The sequence below is a fragment of the Astyanax mexicanus genome, chromosome 19, assembly GCF_023375975.1.
Source record: "Astyanax mexicanus isolate ESR-SI-001 chromosome 19, AstMex3_surface, whole genome shotgun sequence".
Taxonomy (NCBI): domain Eukaryota; kingdom Metazoa; phylum Chordata; class Actinopteri; order Characiformes; family Acestrorhamphidae; genus Astyanax; species Astyanax mexicanus.
The window spans coordinates 20,398,254-20,416,697 of NC_064426.1; the positions used below are offsets into that span (position 1 = coordinate 20,398,254).

Sequence of the window (18,444 nt, forward strand, 5' to 3'; positions counted from 1 at the left end):
GCAGTTCAGCTTGGTTTGATGGCTCGTGATCATCCATCTTCCTCTTGTTTACATTCCAGAGGTTTTTAATTTGGTAAAATCAAAGAAACCCATCATTTTAAGTGGTCTCTTATTTTTTCAAGAGCTGTATTTTAGTTTAGTTTAGCTGTATTTTAGTCTAGCAAGAACACTGTACATTTTCCAGAGTTTTGACGAATATTGCTACTGTCCTCTCAGTGTGTCTGCTCAGTACAGTGTTAGCATGCTGAAGAGAGTGTAGCCAGTTAGCTTTGGGCTTTTTGCTTTTTTGAGCCTTACCAGGTAAAAAACAAATAAGCTGGTGCTTTACCTTCTGTTGTGTCTCCTATATCCTTCCTCCTATCGTCTGTCTTCAGTTTGGTTCAGATTGATTGTTTTAGAAGGAGTGGAAGAAGAAGTAATGAGATGGTAAAAGCTACTCTACTGTCAAATGTCAGTGTTAGCTTGGAGCCTGTAGCCTAGCATGGGTTTCTGGTACTCACTTCCTCACTTTTATTTGCTCATTTAAGTGACTCCTTGATTCAACAGGTCTGTCAGTAATCAGGTTGTCAGGTTGACATTGAACTCTTCTTTCTTTCTTCTTTTTCCAAACATTGTACTTAATCACAGTTAATTCATGTTAATTAGTTGTTATTTAGTTGCATAATATGCCAAGATACTATTCCAATCTGTGGCCCTTCAAGTGGTTTCAGACAGAGTTTTATAAGAGTTCAAGTAGGAGTTCAGATAACATTTGCATGCAGTTTCTTATCTGGTTCAAACAGGCTTTTCAGGCAAGTTTGACCAGTCAGATAGTCAAATAGACCTTTCACCGTGTGCTTGTTTACTATTCTGAAGCTAATGCTAACTCATGTATATGTATGAGCATTGGGTAGATTGTGTAAATTAGATTTTTCACCAAACCATCGCTTAACAAATTCCCACTAGAGGTGAGAGGCGTGTATGTTCTTGGTCTGGTCGAAATGTGTGCCATTTTTTCCTAACTCAGTTCCATTACTCAGTATAACTCTGTTCTTGCTAATCACGAACCATAGCTTCTCATTAACTCTCATCACCATTGCTCTCTCTTTCCATCTCTCCATCCTTCTTCTGTCCTTCTCCACCCTTCTGTCCTTTCTCTCCCGCCTCGTCAGAGTCCCGTTTTCACGTTCAGCCAATCAGAGGTCACTTCTGCCTCCAACACCCAGTCCAAAGACCCCAAAGCAGGAAGCGCCGCCACCACGGCCCGTGTGGCCCCTCGCGTGCCCGACCAAAAAACCCAGACGCTGCCGTCCAAGGCGGCGTCCGACCGGCCCCACCTGCAGTCCATGAAGTCCCTCCCCCTGCAGACGCCCCCCTCCCCGTCCCCCTCCCCGTCCCCGCTCCTCTCCCCCATCCCTCGCTTCTTCTTCTTTCCCGCTCCCTCCTCCGTCCTCAAGTCCGTCACTAAGACCGTCTATCCTAACTCTGCCCATGTGTCACAGGTCACCCCGCAGGGCTCCCCGCTCCCCACCCCCCTTGGGACCCCCGTGCACCACCCCCAGCACCCCTCTCCCACCCCACCCTCTTCCTCCTCCTCCTCTTCCTCCTCCCGAGCCGAGGGGGGTGGTGGTGGAGTGGCCGGCGGCTCCCTCTCCCTCACTCCGCCCTCCAGTCCCGGCGGAGGAAGCGGAGGAATGGCCGCCAGTAGCTCCGCCCACTGGAGGACCCGCCTCAACTCCTTCAAGAACAACCTGCTGGGCTCGCCTCGCTTCCACCGCCGCAAGCTGCAGGGTGAGATTCATATTTCTGAGGGGTTTAAGTTTAAGTTCTTGTTTCAGGTTCCATCTTCTGGTTCTGGAGTTACCCTCCCTGCATGCGTTTGTGTTCTTTAAGCTGCAACACACAACTAACCAATATTTAATATGAATTATTTTCCCTTCAGAACATATTTACAGGAGGCGTTCTGAAGCACACAATTCTCATGACATTTTCCAGAGTTCATTAGTAAAAACGTCTCAGTATGTACGCTGCCAATACTCTTACCTTAGCTAACAGCTGCAGTAGTAGTGAGGGGGGGGGGGTCTCTAGGGGCTTTCTATTGGCTGGCCTTTAAATTAAAATGTTCAATACCGATACGATACTGTTAAAAACGATCCTGATACCCAAACGATACATTTTTCAAAACCTTTTTGTTAATTGTTAGAAAAAATACAAATAGTGATAATTAATCTCACACAATGTATTTATTTAACAGCAGACATAAGTAATATTATTCTTATACTGTCAACATGAGAGGCTATCTTTTTGAATCACAACCAATGAGCAAGTTTGTGGCACTTTATTGAATTTAGGGAGTATAATTCAAAATGTGTTTGTAATAGTCTTTTATTGTAGTAGCCTTCAGTTCTTAAAGGATAATAATTGGTTGCTCAATATATTAATGGATACAAAATATTTATGGCATTTTTTATTTACTTGCAAATATAAAAAAGTGTACAATTTTCTAAAGCATTTACCAATGGGTATTTAAATGTAAATAAAAGAATCGGTGTTAGATAAAAATACATTCTATTTGTATTAATGGTGTCAATCACATTAAATAATAAATAAAATCGATGATTCGTTTTTTAAATGCTGTACTTTTGGGAGGGGGGACAATAATAATAGTGTAGTCTGTAGCGAGAAAGAGAGAGGAACAGAGTGAGAGAAAAGGACAGTTACGGTGTGTTGACAATTTGTTGACAATTTAAAGGAAAATTTAGTGTTGATTAGGGGTGTCGCTATTCTCTACATCCTCGATTCAATTTTATTTCCGATTTTAGGGTCACGATTCGATCCGATTCTCGATTTTCTTTTTTTTTACAGCAGAGAGGCCTATGTCAGTTTTATATTAGTCTATGGTCAGTCATTGGTTTGATTCACCAAATTTACAATATCTTTTTCAAAAATGTAGCTTGATATAAGTGATGCAAAGTGATACAAGTGATCTGTAATACACCACATTAGGCACTAATGGTCAAATTTAAATAATTTAATTAAGATATATTTGTAATGCCATCTAGTGTTTTTTTTTTGGTAGCAGCAGTGTGCACTCTTAAAACAGCAATGTGCAACATAAAATAAATAATAAAAAATACAGGAACAGTCATGTACAAAATAATAGAACAATTAGAGCCTTAACAAACTGAACTCTATCCTACTATAACAGTTAAACATGAAAAATAAGACTTAAAGACTTTTTCAGTCCCTGAGAATGACAAGTTTTAGCTTTAACAAAGACATATTATTAACTTTATCTGAGAGAAATAGCACTGAACTCACGCTGAACTGAAGTGTTTTTGAGGAATCTATTGTGAAATACACCTAAAGAATATTTCTATAACTTATTATTTTATTATAAGCAGCTGACAGTAAACATCCAGTTTACTTAATCACTTTTATTTAGGTAGGAATATTGGCCATGATCAATTCCATGAAGATTTACAAATTCTGGAAGTATTTACATCTTAAATTATGACATTTTTGAGCAGTTCAATGTCCTCTGGTATAAAAAAGTAATAGCTGTGGCTGTTTCCTAACAGAACTGCGTTACAACAAGTGAAAGGGGAACTGACTAAAACAGACAGAGAAAAAACACACCAATATAGGCTGGGGTTCAAAGGGTTAAGTCACACATTATGCTACAGACAGTTACAGACGAACAACAAAAGGGCAACTGACATTTTTATTTAATGGCTGTGGATTACGGACTAGACTGTTAATATTCATTAAAAGGATTTTACAGGATTTGTCTGACTGAAGTTTTTCAATTCTGCTATTAAATCAGCCATTAATGTTAATGTGAACCTTAATCTGATGTTCTAATCAATTAATTAATAAAAGAGTTCAAGTGTTAAAGCTGAGGAAACAGTAAATATGCAGACCAGAACCATAACCAGAACTGGTGGATCATAGGTTTGTTTAATACATAAATCAGTCAGTATCTGAAGGTTTCCACTGTTTTTAGCAGGAATGTTTCACTTGTGTCTGTTTCTGTAGTTCCTACATCAGAAGACATGTCCAGTCTTACCCCGGAGTCAAGCCCAGAGTGAGTAATACAGGAGTAATTTAGGTGTGAATGGATAATTGTGTGATGATGGGTCATACTGAAACATGCACTCTGTGTTATCAGGTGTAAAAACTGTTAACTGTCTCCTACAGGCTGGCTAAGAAGTCTTGGTTTGGGAACTTTATCAGTCTAGAGAAGGAGGAGCAGATTTTTGTGGTGATCCGAGACAAACCCCTCAGCTCCATTAAAGCTGATATTGTTCATGCCTTTCTCTCAGTGAGTGACTCTTCTTCACTTCTACTGTCCTCAGGAATTGTCTTGTATCTTCTCTTTTATCCTCTTTTCTTCCCATATCATGTTTTCTTCCCTTGTTACTCCTCGTTTTGTCTCATATGGTCTCGTATTATCTCTTCTCTTCATTTCTCTTCTCATCGTGTTTTTTCTCACCTCATTTTACCTTACCTCTCAATGTCTCTTCACTTCTTATTCTTTTCTCTGTTGTCCTCTTCTATCTTCACCTCACCTCATCTCCTGTCTGCTTTTGTTATCTTGCATTGTTTCTTAAGTGTCTACACTTTTGTCTTCTTCTCATCTAGTTTCCTAGTTTTGTCTTTTCTCACGCTTTTTCATCTAGTCTAATTTCGTTTGTCTTCAGAAATTGCCTCACCCCTTGTCTGTTGTCTCTTCTCTTATTTTCTCATCTGTAACTGTCTCGTTTTAATTATCTCTTCTCTTTTTGTCACTTTTTTCTTTTCTTTACTTCTCTTCTCATCTCTACATGCCTCATGTCTCTTCTTCACTATGTTCTTCTGTCTGTTTAGTGTTCTCTTCTCTTCTCTTCTCAATTTTCTTCTACCGTATTTTTCGGACTATAAGGCGCACCGTATTATAAGACGCACTATCAAAGAACGCCTATTTTCTGCTATTTTTCCATACATAGGGCGCATCGCATTATAAGGCGCGTTAAGTGACACTAGAAAGGGTGCCTATATCAAAGTGAACAGGGGTGGCGCCATGTTTCCCTTCCCCCACCGGGGGTGGTCGCTTGCCGGTGGAGCGTCTCAGTATACAAAATATAGCTCTTTCAAAGTCAAACGAGTGCTGGATATTAATCTACACAGATTCCTCTCCTGAAAACTGTTTATTTGGGTGAGTAACGTGCTTCAGTTTATTTACAGTAAGCTTAGATTTCCAGATGTCCACTAAGGCTTGCTGCACCAGCGTTAGCATAGCTATCCGCTAGCACGCTAGCTAGTCACCTAAACTAGTAAAGTTAACCCAAACTTAAACGACAGCGTTACACTGAGTAATCCTGCGTGTTCTGGTAAGACAGTGAGATATTAGCTAGCGATTCGTCCCCCGTAGCTTGTTTTAACACTGTAAACAAGCAGATTACAGGCTGATAAAACTCACCTCTGAGAGAGTTAGCGCTTAGCATCTAGCTAATGCTAGCCAGGCAAAGCAGCACAGACTTACAGGCCGATAACTCACCTCTGAACGGTGAACGCTTAGCGATTAGCATCTAACTCTAATAATACTGCTCCAGCAGTATTAAAAGTGCTAAATTTAGAAAATACTGATCTCTGAACAGTGAAAAAGCTAGCTAGCTAAGCGGTTAGCATCTAGCTAATGCTATTTATTGCTGCTCCAGCCTCGGAGCGGCACGGCTCTGCACGGAGTGTGTGTTTACTGCTCCTTACACCTGACGGGTAAAATTTAGATAATACTGATCTCTGAACAGTGAATAAGCTAGCTAATGCTATTTGCTGCTCCAGCCTCGGAGCTGCATGGCTCTGGACTCTGTATAGCACTGAAACTCTGTATAACGCTGCACGGAGTGTGTGTTTACTGCTCCTTACAACCTGACGAGTAAAATTTAGATAATACTGATCTCAGTGAATAAGCTAGCTAGCTTAGCGGTTAGCATCTAGCTAATGCTATTGCTGCTCAGCCTCGGAGCTGCACGGCTCTGGACTCTGTATAGCACTGAAACTCTCTATAACGCTGCACGGAGTGTGTGTTTACTGCTCCTTACAACCTGACGAGTAAAATCCATACAAAAGGCGCACCGTATTATAAGACGCACTGTCAATTTTTGTGAAAATTAAAAGTTTTTAAGTGCGCCTTATAGTCCGAAAAATACGGTAATCATTTATTTTCTTCTATTACCTAATCTCTTTTTTTGCATCGTCTCCTAGTTTTTACTCTTCTCTCTTCTTCTCAGCTTGTTTGTAATCTTCGTCTCAGATCATCTCGCATTATCTCACCTCTTCCTGTCTGAAAATGTTTTGTCGTATTTTGTCTGTTTCTTCCATGTCTATTTTCTTTCTTTCTCATCTCATCTCTCCTTGTATTCTTTCATCTGTAACTGTCACATTTTAAATCTCCTCTTGTCTCATTTTTTTGTTTGCTTCTCTTCTCATCTCTTCTTGTCTTGTCTGTTGTCGTGTCTTGTCTCATGTCTGTTCATTATGTTTTTTTCGATCTCTTTTTTTTGGGGTTCTGTTCTTATTTTCTGCCTTAACTCATCAGTTCTCATCTATTCTCATAATACGTGCCTTAACTCACCTTGCCTTGTGTCTTCTCTTTTTCTTTCTTTTTTCTGTCCTAGTTTCTACTTTTTTTCTCTTCCTCTCTTCTTGTTTGTAACCTTATTAAGTTTCATCTTACCTTATCTCATCTCATTTCTTCTCTTCTTATCTTATATCTTCTCTGATGTTGTCTCTTCTTTTTACTTCTCTTATCATCTCTTATTATCTGTTTTCATTATCTCATTATGTCTCTGCACTATTTTCTCTTCTACTCTTCTATTTACAGTATGTCTCATCTCATCTCATGTCTTCTTTTCTTCTTGTTTTGCTAACAGTTGAAATAAAGATATTGTCTGACAGTCTTGTTTCTTTTTCTCACTTAGATTCCTTCCCTGAGCCACAGTGTAATCTCTCAGACCAGTTTCCGGGCGGAGTATAAATCCTCCGGAGGTTCATCCGTCTTCCAGAAGCCTGTCAAGTTCCAGGTGGACATTGCCTTTTCTGAGGGGGCAAGAGAACGAGAGCGGGAGCGGGAGAGAGAGGGGAAAAGGGAGTCTGGGATTTACAGCGTCACTTTCACCCTTATATCAGGTTAGAAAATACTAAAATTATTACTAGTAAAACTATTCTGTACACTGAAGTGTTGAGTAGAGCTCTGATGTGTTCTGTTGTGTGTTGGAAATGTACTTTCGGTTCGTAGGTCCTAGCCGCAGGTTTAAGAGAGTGGTGGAGACCATACAGGCCCAGCTACTCAGCACTCATGACCAGCCCTCTGTCCAGGCCCTCTCTGGTGAGAGTCTTCCCCACTACACTCACACACGATCAACCTCTGAAGTATTCACACACACATGTGGTAATTATTTGTTTTAACTAGTTTTTTTTTTTTACAGATGCTTGCAAAAGTATTCATACCCCTTGAAATTTTTTACGTTTTGTCACCTTACAACCACAAAGTTAAATGTATTTTTTGAGATTTTAAGTCATAGACCAACACAAAGTAGCACATAATTGTGACGTGGAACATGGAAATTATCTGTGATTTTCAAAATGTGAATCAAATAAATATCTGAAAAGTGTGAAGTGTCCCCTTTACTCTAAAATCCACTGCGATCAGCTGCCCTCAGAAGTCACTAAATTACAGCTGTGTGTAATTAATTAAGTCTCAGTATAAATTAGGGGTTTTCATATCGTATCCTGAACAATATTAATCCCTAAAATATTGTGCCATAGCCCATCAGGGTACTGCTTCTTTGTTGTTTTTAGCAAAAGGAAAATTCACACTGTTCTCATTTCCCATTATATATTTACTAGAGACATATTATATCTGTCCAGTATCATTTATTTTACTTTATTCCTGGATATATGGAGATGTGTGGAGTGCATTATTATTATAGTATCATGACATTCTGGATCATTCAGACTTCTGTTACAAATCTAACAAAAAAAATATATATATTTTTTATATCTCAGTTAGGAGTGTGCCATATCATATCCTATGCAATCATAAAATAACATTTTCATCTTGCCAAGAGTATCGTTATTGTAAAAATACCATGAGATATTGTGATATTATTTTAGGGCCATTTAGCCCATCTTTAGTATAAATACACACATTCTGTGAAGGCCTCAGTGGCCTCAGCATCATTAAGCCCAAGAAACTCAGAATAAAGATATAGTTGTTGAGAAGTTTAAAATAGGGTTAGGTTACAAAAACATATCCCAAGCATCCCAAGAAGCACTGTTCAATCAATCAAAAAAAGTATTCTACAACTGCAAACCTACCAAAACATGGCCGTCCACCCAAACTGACAATCAAGCAAGGAGAGCACTGGTCAGAGAAGCAGCCAAGAGGCCCATGGTCACTCTGGAGGAGCTGCAGAAATCCACAGCTCAAGGGGGAGAATCTGTCCACAGGACAACTATAAATCGTGACCTCCATAAATCTGGCCTTTATGGAAGAGTGGCAAGAAGAAAACCACTGTTGAAAGAAAGACGTTTGCAGTTTGGCTGAGCGTGAGCTGTTTTGCAAAGAAGAATGGGCAAAAATTCTAATGTCTCAAGATGCGCAAAGCTGGTAGGGATATACCCCAAATAACTTTGCTGCAGCTGTAATTGCAGCGAATGTTTGCTCTACTAAGTATTTATATACTCTTTTCAGATTGATTAAAATTGTGAAAAAAGTATCATGTTTGTTCAACTTTTTTTCCACATCACTTAAACTTTTTATTACGTTTGTGGTTGTAAGGGGACAAAATGTGATAAAAGATATGAATGAAAGGTAGGAATACTTCTGCAAGCCCTTGTAATAGGATTTCTGACTTCACTGGTCAGCTTAAATCCTTATCCATACATTTTTATACTCTGGTCTCTTTCTCAGATGAGAAGAATGGACTCTCTTCTCGCCCCCCAGGAACGCCCACCAGGCAGAACTCCCGCCGCTCAGAAGGAGGCGGAGACCGCGGAGAAAGGGCGGAGCGCGGAGAGGGAACCAGTATGGCGGGAAGCGGAGGTGTCCTTCAGCGCAGGGGGTCCGGCAAGGACAAAACCCGCCTCCTCTCCTCCAACGGAACCCAGTCTCAACCCTGAGAGAACTCTCCGGAACAAAGCAAGAACAGAGTGGGCTGGGACCCAGTCTTTACCCTCGACACCGGAAACACCCCCCCTCTTTACCTACAGTCCCCCTCGGTCACAGACAACACACTGCGCTCACACACAACTATCGCTAACGAGAAACCTGTAGAAGTCCTCTAACTTCTGGTAGAGGAACGTGGAGTGCATCTAGAAGAAAATGAATGATCTTACTCACCGGGAATCACCTGGATGCATAAAATCCACTTGAAAAGCTGGAACTATGATGTCACTCGCGCCTCAAAGCTACAGGAGATCTCAATGGAAAAGGCAAAAACACAGAACTTGAAGAACATCTCAGTGTAACCTTCAGAGAAGTGTCACAGAAATCTGAAGGCCTGAGAAATAAATACATAAACGAATAAATAAATAAATGGATGATCTGGAGCCAACACTAAGCTATACGACCCACAAACTAGTTTCACAAACAATCACCTAAGGAATATACGGGAGGTGGACAGAAATGATTGTGTCATCATCATCATCGCCGTCATCATCGTCATCATCTTCTTCTTCACTATCATCTTCACCGTCATTATCGTCATAAAGAGAAATATACGAAAATATCACAGAAATGCTGTAAATTGTGATTTGTAAGGACGAATCGGAAGTCCAGTGACAAGAAAAGGAGCCAAATCATGGAATTAAGATGGAATTAGGAATGAGAAGATAAGAAGAATCCAGAATTTTTACCCCAAGCGGCAGCTTGAATTAAATAATTAACAGACCAGGAAGCTCTGTAGAACAAGGGAAATCAGCACAAGGGAAATTGCGACAGAGCCACAGTTAAGCAAGGCCACCACGTGGAGAAATACACATACTCAATGTTACAAGATGTGGTTTCACTGAGAACATCAGTCTAAAGTCTTATGACTTCTGAAAAAAATCATATCAGAGGGTCAGATTCATAAAACATAGCACTGAACAGGCTAGACAATATTTCAATATCAGTATCAGTATTTATCCCGGTAGAAAATCTTTAAATTAAGGTAAAACAATTTTTAAACACATTTCCAGATACAGATGCATTTCAGTGTACATCTTTTACAGCCTATGTCACCGACATACAATGTACAGACATACATTGTGGGCAGTCATGGCTGTTTTTCCATAGCTTATATGTTATTCATATCAATACCAGAATCATATCCTATCAACCAAAATGAAGAAATATATTGTCATATAAATTCTGGACGCGTCGTCCAGCCCTAGGTGGAGGTGATCAGCACGTCACTCTCTCCCTAAAACCAAGGCATTTTACCACATGACCTTGGCACAAGCCAATCAAACTCTAAATGTTTTGTAGTTAGCCATATTATTATGACCAGTCTTTGAATAGAGTCTCAAAAAAGGAAATCCCTGTCAGGCCCTATTCACTTATCTCTGTCTGAGCAGTGTTTCTGAGAAAAAAAAAAAAGTCTTTATTCACACGACAACAGGAAACGACCCAAGTGTCAGCCCAACAGGATGCTCCATCACTTCATGAAGTTTGACGTTAAATCAATCGAAGAAACAGCGTAACGTCCAAAACAGACCTAAATACAGCGTTTTTTTTCACTAATAGATGTTTAAACACCAGGTCTCCATAACTTCTTCACACCTACACAGGCTCCAACATTAACTTGCACAATTTACCAGAACAAAAAAAGCTTACTTTTTTTTTTTTTTTTTACAATTCATACACAGAATTGTAGCTTTTTGGAAAAAAAAAAACTAAATCTGAGTAAAACCCATTCAGTCACAGTGTAATGATAAAATAAACTTTAAGTTTTTAAATATTAAAAGTTCTTGAAAATCTAAACACTAGAGATTATTAATGTCAAAACATTTAGAATTTAGTACAAAACAACAACTTATTAACAACGAAGTAACAAGCATAAATGGCAAATAAAATCAGCATTATCAGTAAACATGTACACCTGTGTTTGATCTGATTGGCTGAGCCTTTAAAGCTATAAAGCTGTTGTGAATAATAATCAATATTGATTATGTGTTTCTGTATGTATCTCTCCTCAATAACTGAAATTCTCAATACTGTCCAAAAATGTGCCTTTTAAATATATGGGTTAAAACTTTTAAACTCTACGGACCTGAATGTTGGCCCATACTTCAATATCTTGCCCTCAAATGACAAGTTGCATAATAATTTCATTGTAGTTAATGAACCATTAATGGTAGTTAGATTTAGGTAGATTTATTAGTGTCACTGAAAATAAGTTAAGGGTTAATCAGGTGAGTGTGTGAACACACATTAGTAGTTAATGAAGGAATAAAGGTTGTGTTTTATGAATCTGTTCCTGGCAGTTTTCCAAAGGAATCCACTAGTGAGGGAACATGTCTCAGACCACATGTCCACCAACAGAGGTGGACACTCACTCGTTTAGAGGTGGTATTTGGAGCTCTTGTCCTAAAGAAAGAGAAGGATCTCTTGGAAAAGAACAAAAACCCACAAAGGAGTTGAACCACCAGGATCTGCAGCCAACTAGGGACAGTGCGGTGTTTCCACTGTTGCCTCTGGAAGTGGAGTTTTCGTCACCAAACTGATTAAATACAAGCAAGTGAATGTCAAAAACACAAAGTATTTATTTGATTTAAATATATGTGTTTATTTGTATCATATGTTCTTATTTATTCTTTTATTTATTTATTTTATATCTATTTATTTATTTATTTATTCGTCATGGATATTGGTCAGCTCAGAATGGCAGGCACATCAGCTGTGGACCAACAAAGCCACCAGAATGGAAACCCCGGTGGATTCTTGTAAAATTTGTTTTTGTTTTTATTTATATTTTCTCCTAATTTATTAAACCAATGCTGCAAAATAAGTCCTTTAAGATACATTTTTTGTTCTGTTTGTGTTTTCTCATTTCATTATCATTTCACTTAATTTCTTTTAAAGCAAACACATAAAAATGCGACAAAAGAACAAGAAAAAAACAACAAAGAACAAAAAAAAAATGGAGAACTTGCAAGAATCAACCAAGTAAGAATCATCTCTCACCTTGGAAATTGCTGCCGGGGTACAGATTACACAATTCCTTCCAGGAATAAATAAGGGTACCAGACTGAAAAGACCCTCAGAGAGATAGAGGAGAGCATTGGATGGAGGGATGGAGAAGGAGAGAGGCTTTTAAACTCTTTCTTTTCTCCCTCCGTCTTTCAGAATGTCACCCACAAAAAGCCCAAAGCTTCGGACTCGTGCGTATGTGAGGCTAGTCCCATGTACTGAATGCGAGCAGTATTCGTTCACACATACACACACATTGCTACACTCACACACAAACACACACACACACATGCACACTCAAGACTCAAGTCTCATTGGACGGCTGCTGTCGATGAGAACGCTCTTCTTCTTCACACAGATAATATGAGATGAAATGAATGATAACTGGACATTTTAAAAACTGGAATGCACTGTCCTAAAAAGAGAAATGTATCCGAAAACATCCGGTCCCCGCCCCTCCCTGCCCCCGCCATGCCACACCCAGCGCCGCCATGCCCCGCCCCCTCCCATGCGAACCGGTGAAGTGCACGGCCGAGTGCAGATTGAGGATCTGTGGGACTGTTTTTCGTTGTGTTTGATATTTTTTTTTGGTTGGGGTCTAGATTAGGTTGGGGGCTTGAGGAAAGTGAACCTGACCCTTAATATCTACTTAAAGGAACTTTTCTCCAATCAGCTTTTGTTCTGCTGCCCACCATCTGATCACAAACACGAAGCTCCGCCCCCTCTAAACCTCCTCCTCCTGATGCGTACCAAGAAAGCAATGATCACAATAAGAAAAGCTAGGTTTTAACTTGGGTCCACCTTGCCACCCTTTCTGTTCATACCACTCACTCATATCACATATTTCCAGGGTATCTAACATATTAGGTACACTTTAAAACCAGCAGTGTTTAGTCAGGTCTTACCGTTTTTACTGGTGAGCACTGAAAGGAACCAGCACTCTGTTTCACACTGTTTTTAACACACCCTCAATTACTGGACCTCAATATTATTCCTGGGGAAATCACAAACCTAGCAGACACGAAACATCAAAAAGGTATCAGACAGATGTTGGAGAGTTGATGAAAATAAAAATTCCTGAGACGTCAAGCTCCAATGTTAGACAAATGCTAATTTTTGTTCAATTAAAAAATAGGACTTAAAACTATCAACATCTATTTATGTTAGATTTTTATGGTGTAAGGATGTAATTAGTTATGAAGTTTGCAAACATTATGTTTTAGTCACCATACCTCATGAGATGTCAGGCTTCAACGTTAGACAAATGTTACATTTTGGTTAATTAACAATATGACTTAAAACTATCAACATCTATCATTGTCAGATTTTTATGGGTTAAGGATGTAATTAGTTATGAAGTTTGCAAAACGTTATGTGGTATGGGTGGTATATAACATCAGAATGATGTTGGCATGTCAGTATTAACGTCTAACAATGTTAGAATTTAATGCTGTGTTGACGTAAATAGTTATGACATTTACCAGACATTGGCTTTTGGTCACTAAATCTCATAAACTCAACTAAATGTTGTTATTTGTATGTCAATATGATGTTGGCAAATTTTTAATTTATAAAATGTTTAAATTAGGTTATTTAACAGCATGATTTAAAAACCAAAAATGAGTAACAATGTTAGAATTTAACATTGTGTGGAAGCATATAGTTATGTAGGTGCAGTAGACGCAACAAACCAAAAAAATCACCTTTTTAGTGCATTTTTTAACCAAACGTTACAAACTGTTTATGACGTGTTTGGCATATTTTATCTCTAATGTAAAATATGTTGTTCAAATATTAATTAAACCTTTGGTTTATAGTATTTTGGTCTCTCCCCATTCAGACAGATAGGAGGCTGGTCTTGCATGAGGAAATATAAGCATCTGACAGGGTTGCCAAGAAGGCTGCTGCGTGAACTTTTTGACAAAATGTGAATCTGGCAGATATACTTTAAATTAAGTCAGAATTTCATAAGAAATTAATTTACACAGACTTTCTTGGAATCTTAAGATTTGTTTACTATTATGTGTTATAATGTAGTTCTGCTATTTTGTGATTTGTGGTCAGTCATAAATCATCTAAAACAAATTAAATTGGTACATAATGCTTGTTTAAATACCTTTAACTACTTTACTGTTTTAAAACATTGATTATCTTTGTTTAAATTTGGCTTTTTTGTAGTAGAGAGCTCCATCTGTTTTATCTGGCCACTGATATAGGTTAGCTAACTTGCTAATTTACAGTGCTGGCTAGCACAGCAAGCTAAGCTAACATATACAGGGCTAGCCACAGCACACAACAAATAAAGAAGACTAAGCTACTTCACAATGTAGACCAGCTTAAACCAGAGAAAATTATTAAATATTATTATTATTATTATTATTTTACACACATACTTTTTAAAATGGGTTGCTTTTATGTGTGGTGCTTCACAGAGATTTTTTAACTAGCTAGCAGGCTAATTAAATTACTGAGGTTAGCCTAGCTAAAGGCTATACTTACTTTGTGTCTGAAATGCTAACTTTATGCTTTGCTTCCCACACTTAGAAGGCAGAGTACTGATGAAGGTCTCTATATCTAAATCAAAGGCAAAAAAAATATGTCCTGACATTGCTAAATAAGTGATTAGCATTTTAGCATTTTAGTGGTCTAGCCAATTAACACAAGGCTAGACCACTCGTTTAGCTACAATTCAAGCACAGGGTCAGTTGCAGTCTAAAACCTTTTAGCTGTTTGTAAAACACAGGAGATATTCCCGATATTCAGGATCATAAGTTGAACTTGGCAAGAGGGTTTTAAAAACAGTAATGAAATAGATGCTGGTGTAACACTGTCTTTTACTGAGTTTTACTGTGTACCTTAAAACAAGATTAGCATTCTCTACATATGTAAACCATATGTGTAGCTCCAGCCTTGTGCTTGATAATGATAAATCTGGTCAATAGCAATACCTTCACATCATCACAATAGCAAATAACACAGTAAATGACACTGTAAAGAAGAAACTTTCCTGAACAGCACAATGATAAACTCCTGCTAGGTAAAGTGACATCTCACACCAATACAATACACACACATACATACACACATACCCCAATAAAATGGGCCAGCACAGCAAACAGGTGTTTGTCTTCAGGTGTATGTTGTGTGCGTGCATTGCAAAACTTTAAAACACACTCTAAATGCCTTAATCACAGTTGTTATATGAAGTGGTTGGCACGTGCACTCCCGGTCTGTCCCATGCAGTCACAAGTTCAGCCTGAACTAAATGCACAAGCGTCCACTCTCTCACTCTGTGTGTGTGTGTGTGTGTGTATATATAGGCGTTAACTCTCAGAGTTTATACTGGGGGGTTGGGGAAAGACACAGGTGGTGTGGACACCAGCTGTGTGTGAATGTGAAACTCAACTGACCCTTCTAAGCTCCGCCCACAAAAGTGTGCTTTCATAGCTACTGTCGCTAGGTTGGACAAGCTTTGGACGGAACATTCAAACTACCTACATTTAGAGAGTATTATTTATTTTCAGTTATATTAATTTGTATGCGTGTAAAAAAAAATCAGGACAGATCAGATATGCGTTTTATAACTGAGCTAACATTTGATTGAAGGCAAATATCTGCAGTCTCTAATCTTTTATCCCTACTTTTTTGATTCCATAAATGGATATACAGTAATTTATACAACTCTGGAAAAAAAAAATAAGAGACCACTTAAAAATTATGAGTTTCTTTGATTTTACCTAATTGAAAACCTCTGGAATATAATCAAGAGGAAGATGGATGATCACAAGCCATCAAACCAAGCTGAACTGCTTGAATTTTGGACCAGGAGTAAATGCATAAGGTTATCCAAAAGCAGTGTGTAAGACTGGTGGAGGAGAACATGCCAAGAGGAGAACTGTGAATAAAACCAGGGTTATTCCACCGAATATTGCTTTCTGAACTCTTTCTGAACTGATTTTAGGCTGACTTAATGAGGTAATTTACTTTAATAGTATCATTTCTAATCAGTACACCCTTAAAAAGGAAAAGCTCTAAAGCTTGTCCATCCTGTCAGCAGTTCCTTTGAAACATTAAATTTGTGGGCGGAGCCTGTACAGGACAGTTATACACACCGTCACTCTGTCCAGCACATTTGCCTTCTGTCCTTGGCTTTGAATGTCCTACTTTCTGACTATGCTCACCCTTATGTGTCCCAACCCCCCCCCCCCCCCCCACACACATTCACTCTCTCACACACACACACACTCACACACATAAAACATGCACTAAATTGCGTTTTGTCCAATCCACATACACATATCACCTCTCCTGCACATGTATTCTAAAGTCCCGCCCCTTTTTATTAAAATTTATATACCTCAATGTACTCTCTCTTTTCCTCTCTCACTCACTATACTTTACTTCCCCTCATTTTCTAACATCATAACCCCACCTCCCCGCCTGCCCTGCATATACGCTCATCTCCCTCTCTCTGTTCACTGTAAATCAGTACGTGTTACTCATGTCTTCATTCTTTATCCATGCTATACTTACCTGATGATTATTAATTATCGTCGTCATCATTATTGATTATACCAGATAAGATTGTAAATCTGTACTCTCTCTCTCCCCCCGCACCCCCATGCACAGTAGACAACAATGTTTTTTCAATTGAGGATGGAAGTCGTTAAACTGGGGGGAAAAAAGAAACGATAAGGTGGAAAAAAGAAAAATGTCTGTATTATAATTCAAACAAAAGTGCACTATTATTATTGCCTGTGATAAATAAAGAACAATAAACATAAATCAAAACAGTCTACTGTCTTTCCTGTCTCAATTTACTATGATATATTTATTTTTTAAATCGCCATGTTCAAATTTAGAAAAATTATATAAGTTAATAAACATGTTAATAATCGTAAAAAAAAAATAATATATTAACTAATTTATCATCTACTTCATGATATTTTCATTTCTGAACGGCATGATTGTCTGTTCAACATAATTATTAGTATTAGTTATACATGCAGTTTCAGGCAGATAAGTAAATAATTACAGCTGTGGTCAAATAAGACATTAGGCCTTTGTGCAAGAGAGTGTAAAAGTGCTACTCCGTGACAAAAAAAAAACATTTAGGTAGTGTACCTCTTGGTGAGAGATCGTTGACCACTAGACATGCCATTACAGCATCGTCGCTTTTAGGAATTAACCAAAATCTAAGCTGTCCCTCAGCTAGCCACAGTCAGCTTTATTTGTGTTAGTGTTGTAAACAATAAACCTGGACTGCTACGGACCTTAGCAACCAATTCTGTTCATGTTCTATTTCTGTAATTCTATGCATAGTACTAATTCTAGAATTTTTTATCAGAACATTGTTGTGGATAGTATTTTATCCAAATTTAATCCATGATATTAATACACAAATTTAAAAACATTTAAGACTTATTTAAAATGGACTGTTTTTTAATGATACATTTTTATTTTTTTTACCTTTTTTTTTGTTATGTTGGTGAACTTTTGTCATTATGTGTCATTTTTGGCCATGCTTATCTTCTACAGTCTAATACAAGGCATCCAAAAAAGATCCATATAAGTTCACTATCTCTGTTCAGGGGAGGCTTTCTACTATTGGAGCATTGCAGTGAGGATTTGATTGTATTCATAATACAGACTTTTCGAGTCTCCTGGACGTTATAAAGGCTCCCTGATGCCCGCAAGTCAGATAAAATCTCCAGGAAACTCTGTGGTTATGGTGGCAGAGAGGAGGACTCTGTAAAATCTGCCCTCTATCATGTATGATGATGATCACCCACTGCACACCACCTTCATGAATCATAGGAGCAGTTTCAGTGGCAGGTTCCTGTCACAGAGCTGCTCTACAGACAGACCCAGGAGATCCCTTGTCCCGAGAGCCATCAGACTCTTCAACTTCTCCCAGTGGAGCCGGAAAAGAGAGGAGGATGGATGAGGAATGAGTCTCATAGATTTTTTTTTAAATCACACACTGTTTTTATCTGTACTTTAATCACACTCTGTACAACATGTACATCTGCAGTCTGTGACTCTATTGACATTTTACTGTACATCCTGTTCATTTGCACTCATTAACACTACTTACACTTAACTTAAATTGAATACTTGCACAGGTTTATATTCAGTTTTGTCATATCTGCTGATACCTGCTTTCTCTTTTACATCATTTATTCTGTATTACTGCACTACCAGATCTATCAGTGTGACAGAAAAAAAAAACTGTTGACGGGGACAAA

At 38.4% G+C, this 18,444-nt stretch overlaps 1 protein-coding gene across 3 annotated transcripts in view; it reads left to right on the forward strand.

Annotated features, from left to right (window-relative positions):
- brsk1b (BR serine/threonine kinase 1b) overlaps positions 1-12,027 on the forward strand; it is a 50,902-nt gene extending 38,875 nt beyond the window's left edge. Inside the window, exons 14-19 of one of the 3 annotated variants that reach the window (XM_022664545.2) lie at positions 1,152-1,770; positions 4,018-4,066; positions 4,180-4,303; positions 6,942-7,149; positions 7,259-7,348; positions 8,936-12,027. In XM_022664545.2, the coding sequence (XP_022520266.1) occupies positions 1,152-1,770; positions 4,018-4,066; positions 4,180-4,303; positions 6,942-7,149; positions 7,259-7,348; positions 8,936-9,144 (1,299 nt within the window). In that variant the 3' untranslated portion in view covers positions 9,145-12,027. Of the gene's footprint in view, positions 1-1,151; positions 1,771-4,017; positions 4,067-4,179; positions 4,304-6,941; positions 7,150-7,258; positions 7,412-8,935 lie in introns of all 3 variants that reach the window. The other 2 variants (XM_049467967.1, XM_022664547.2) reach the window with 2 other exon arrangements.
- The last annotated feature ends 6,417 nt before the right edge of the window (positions 12,028-18,444 follow it).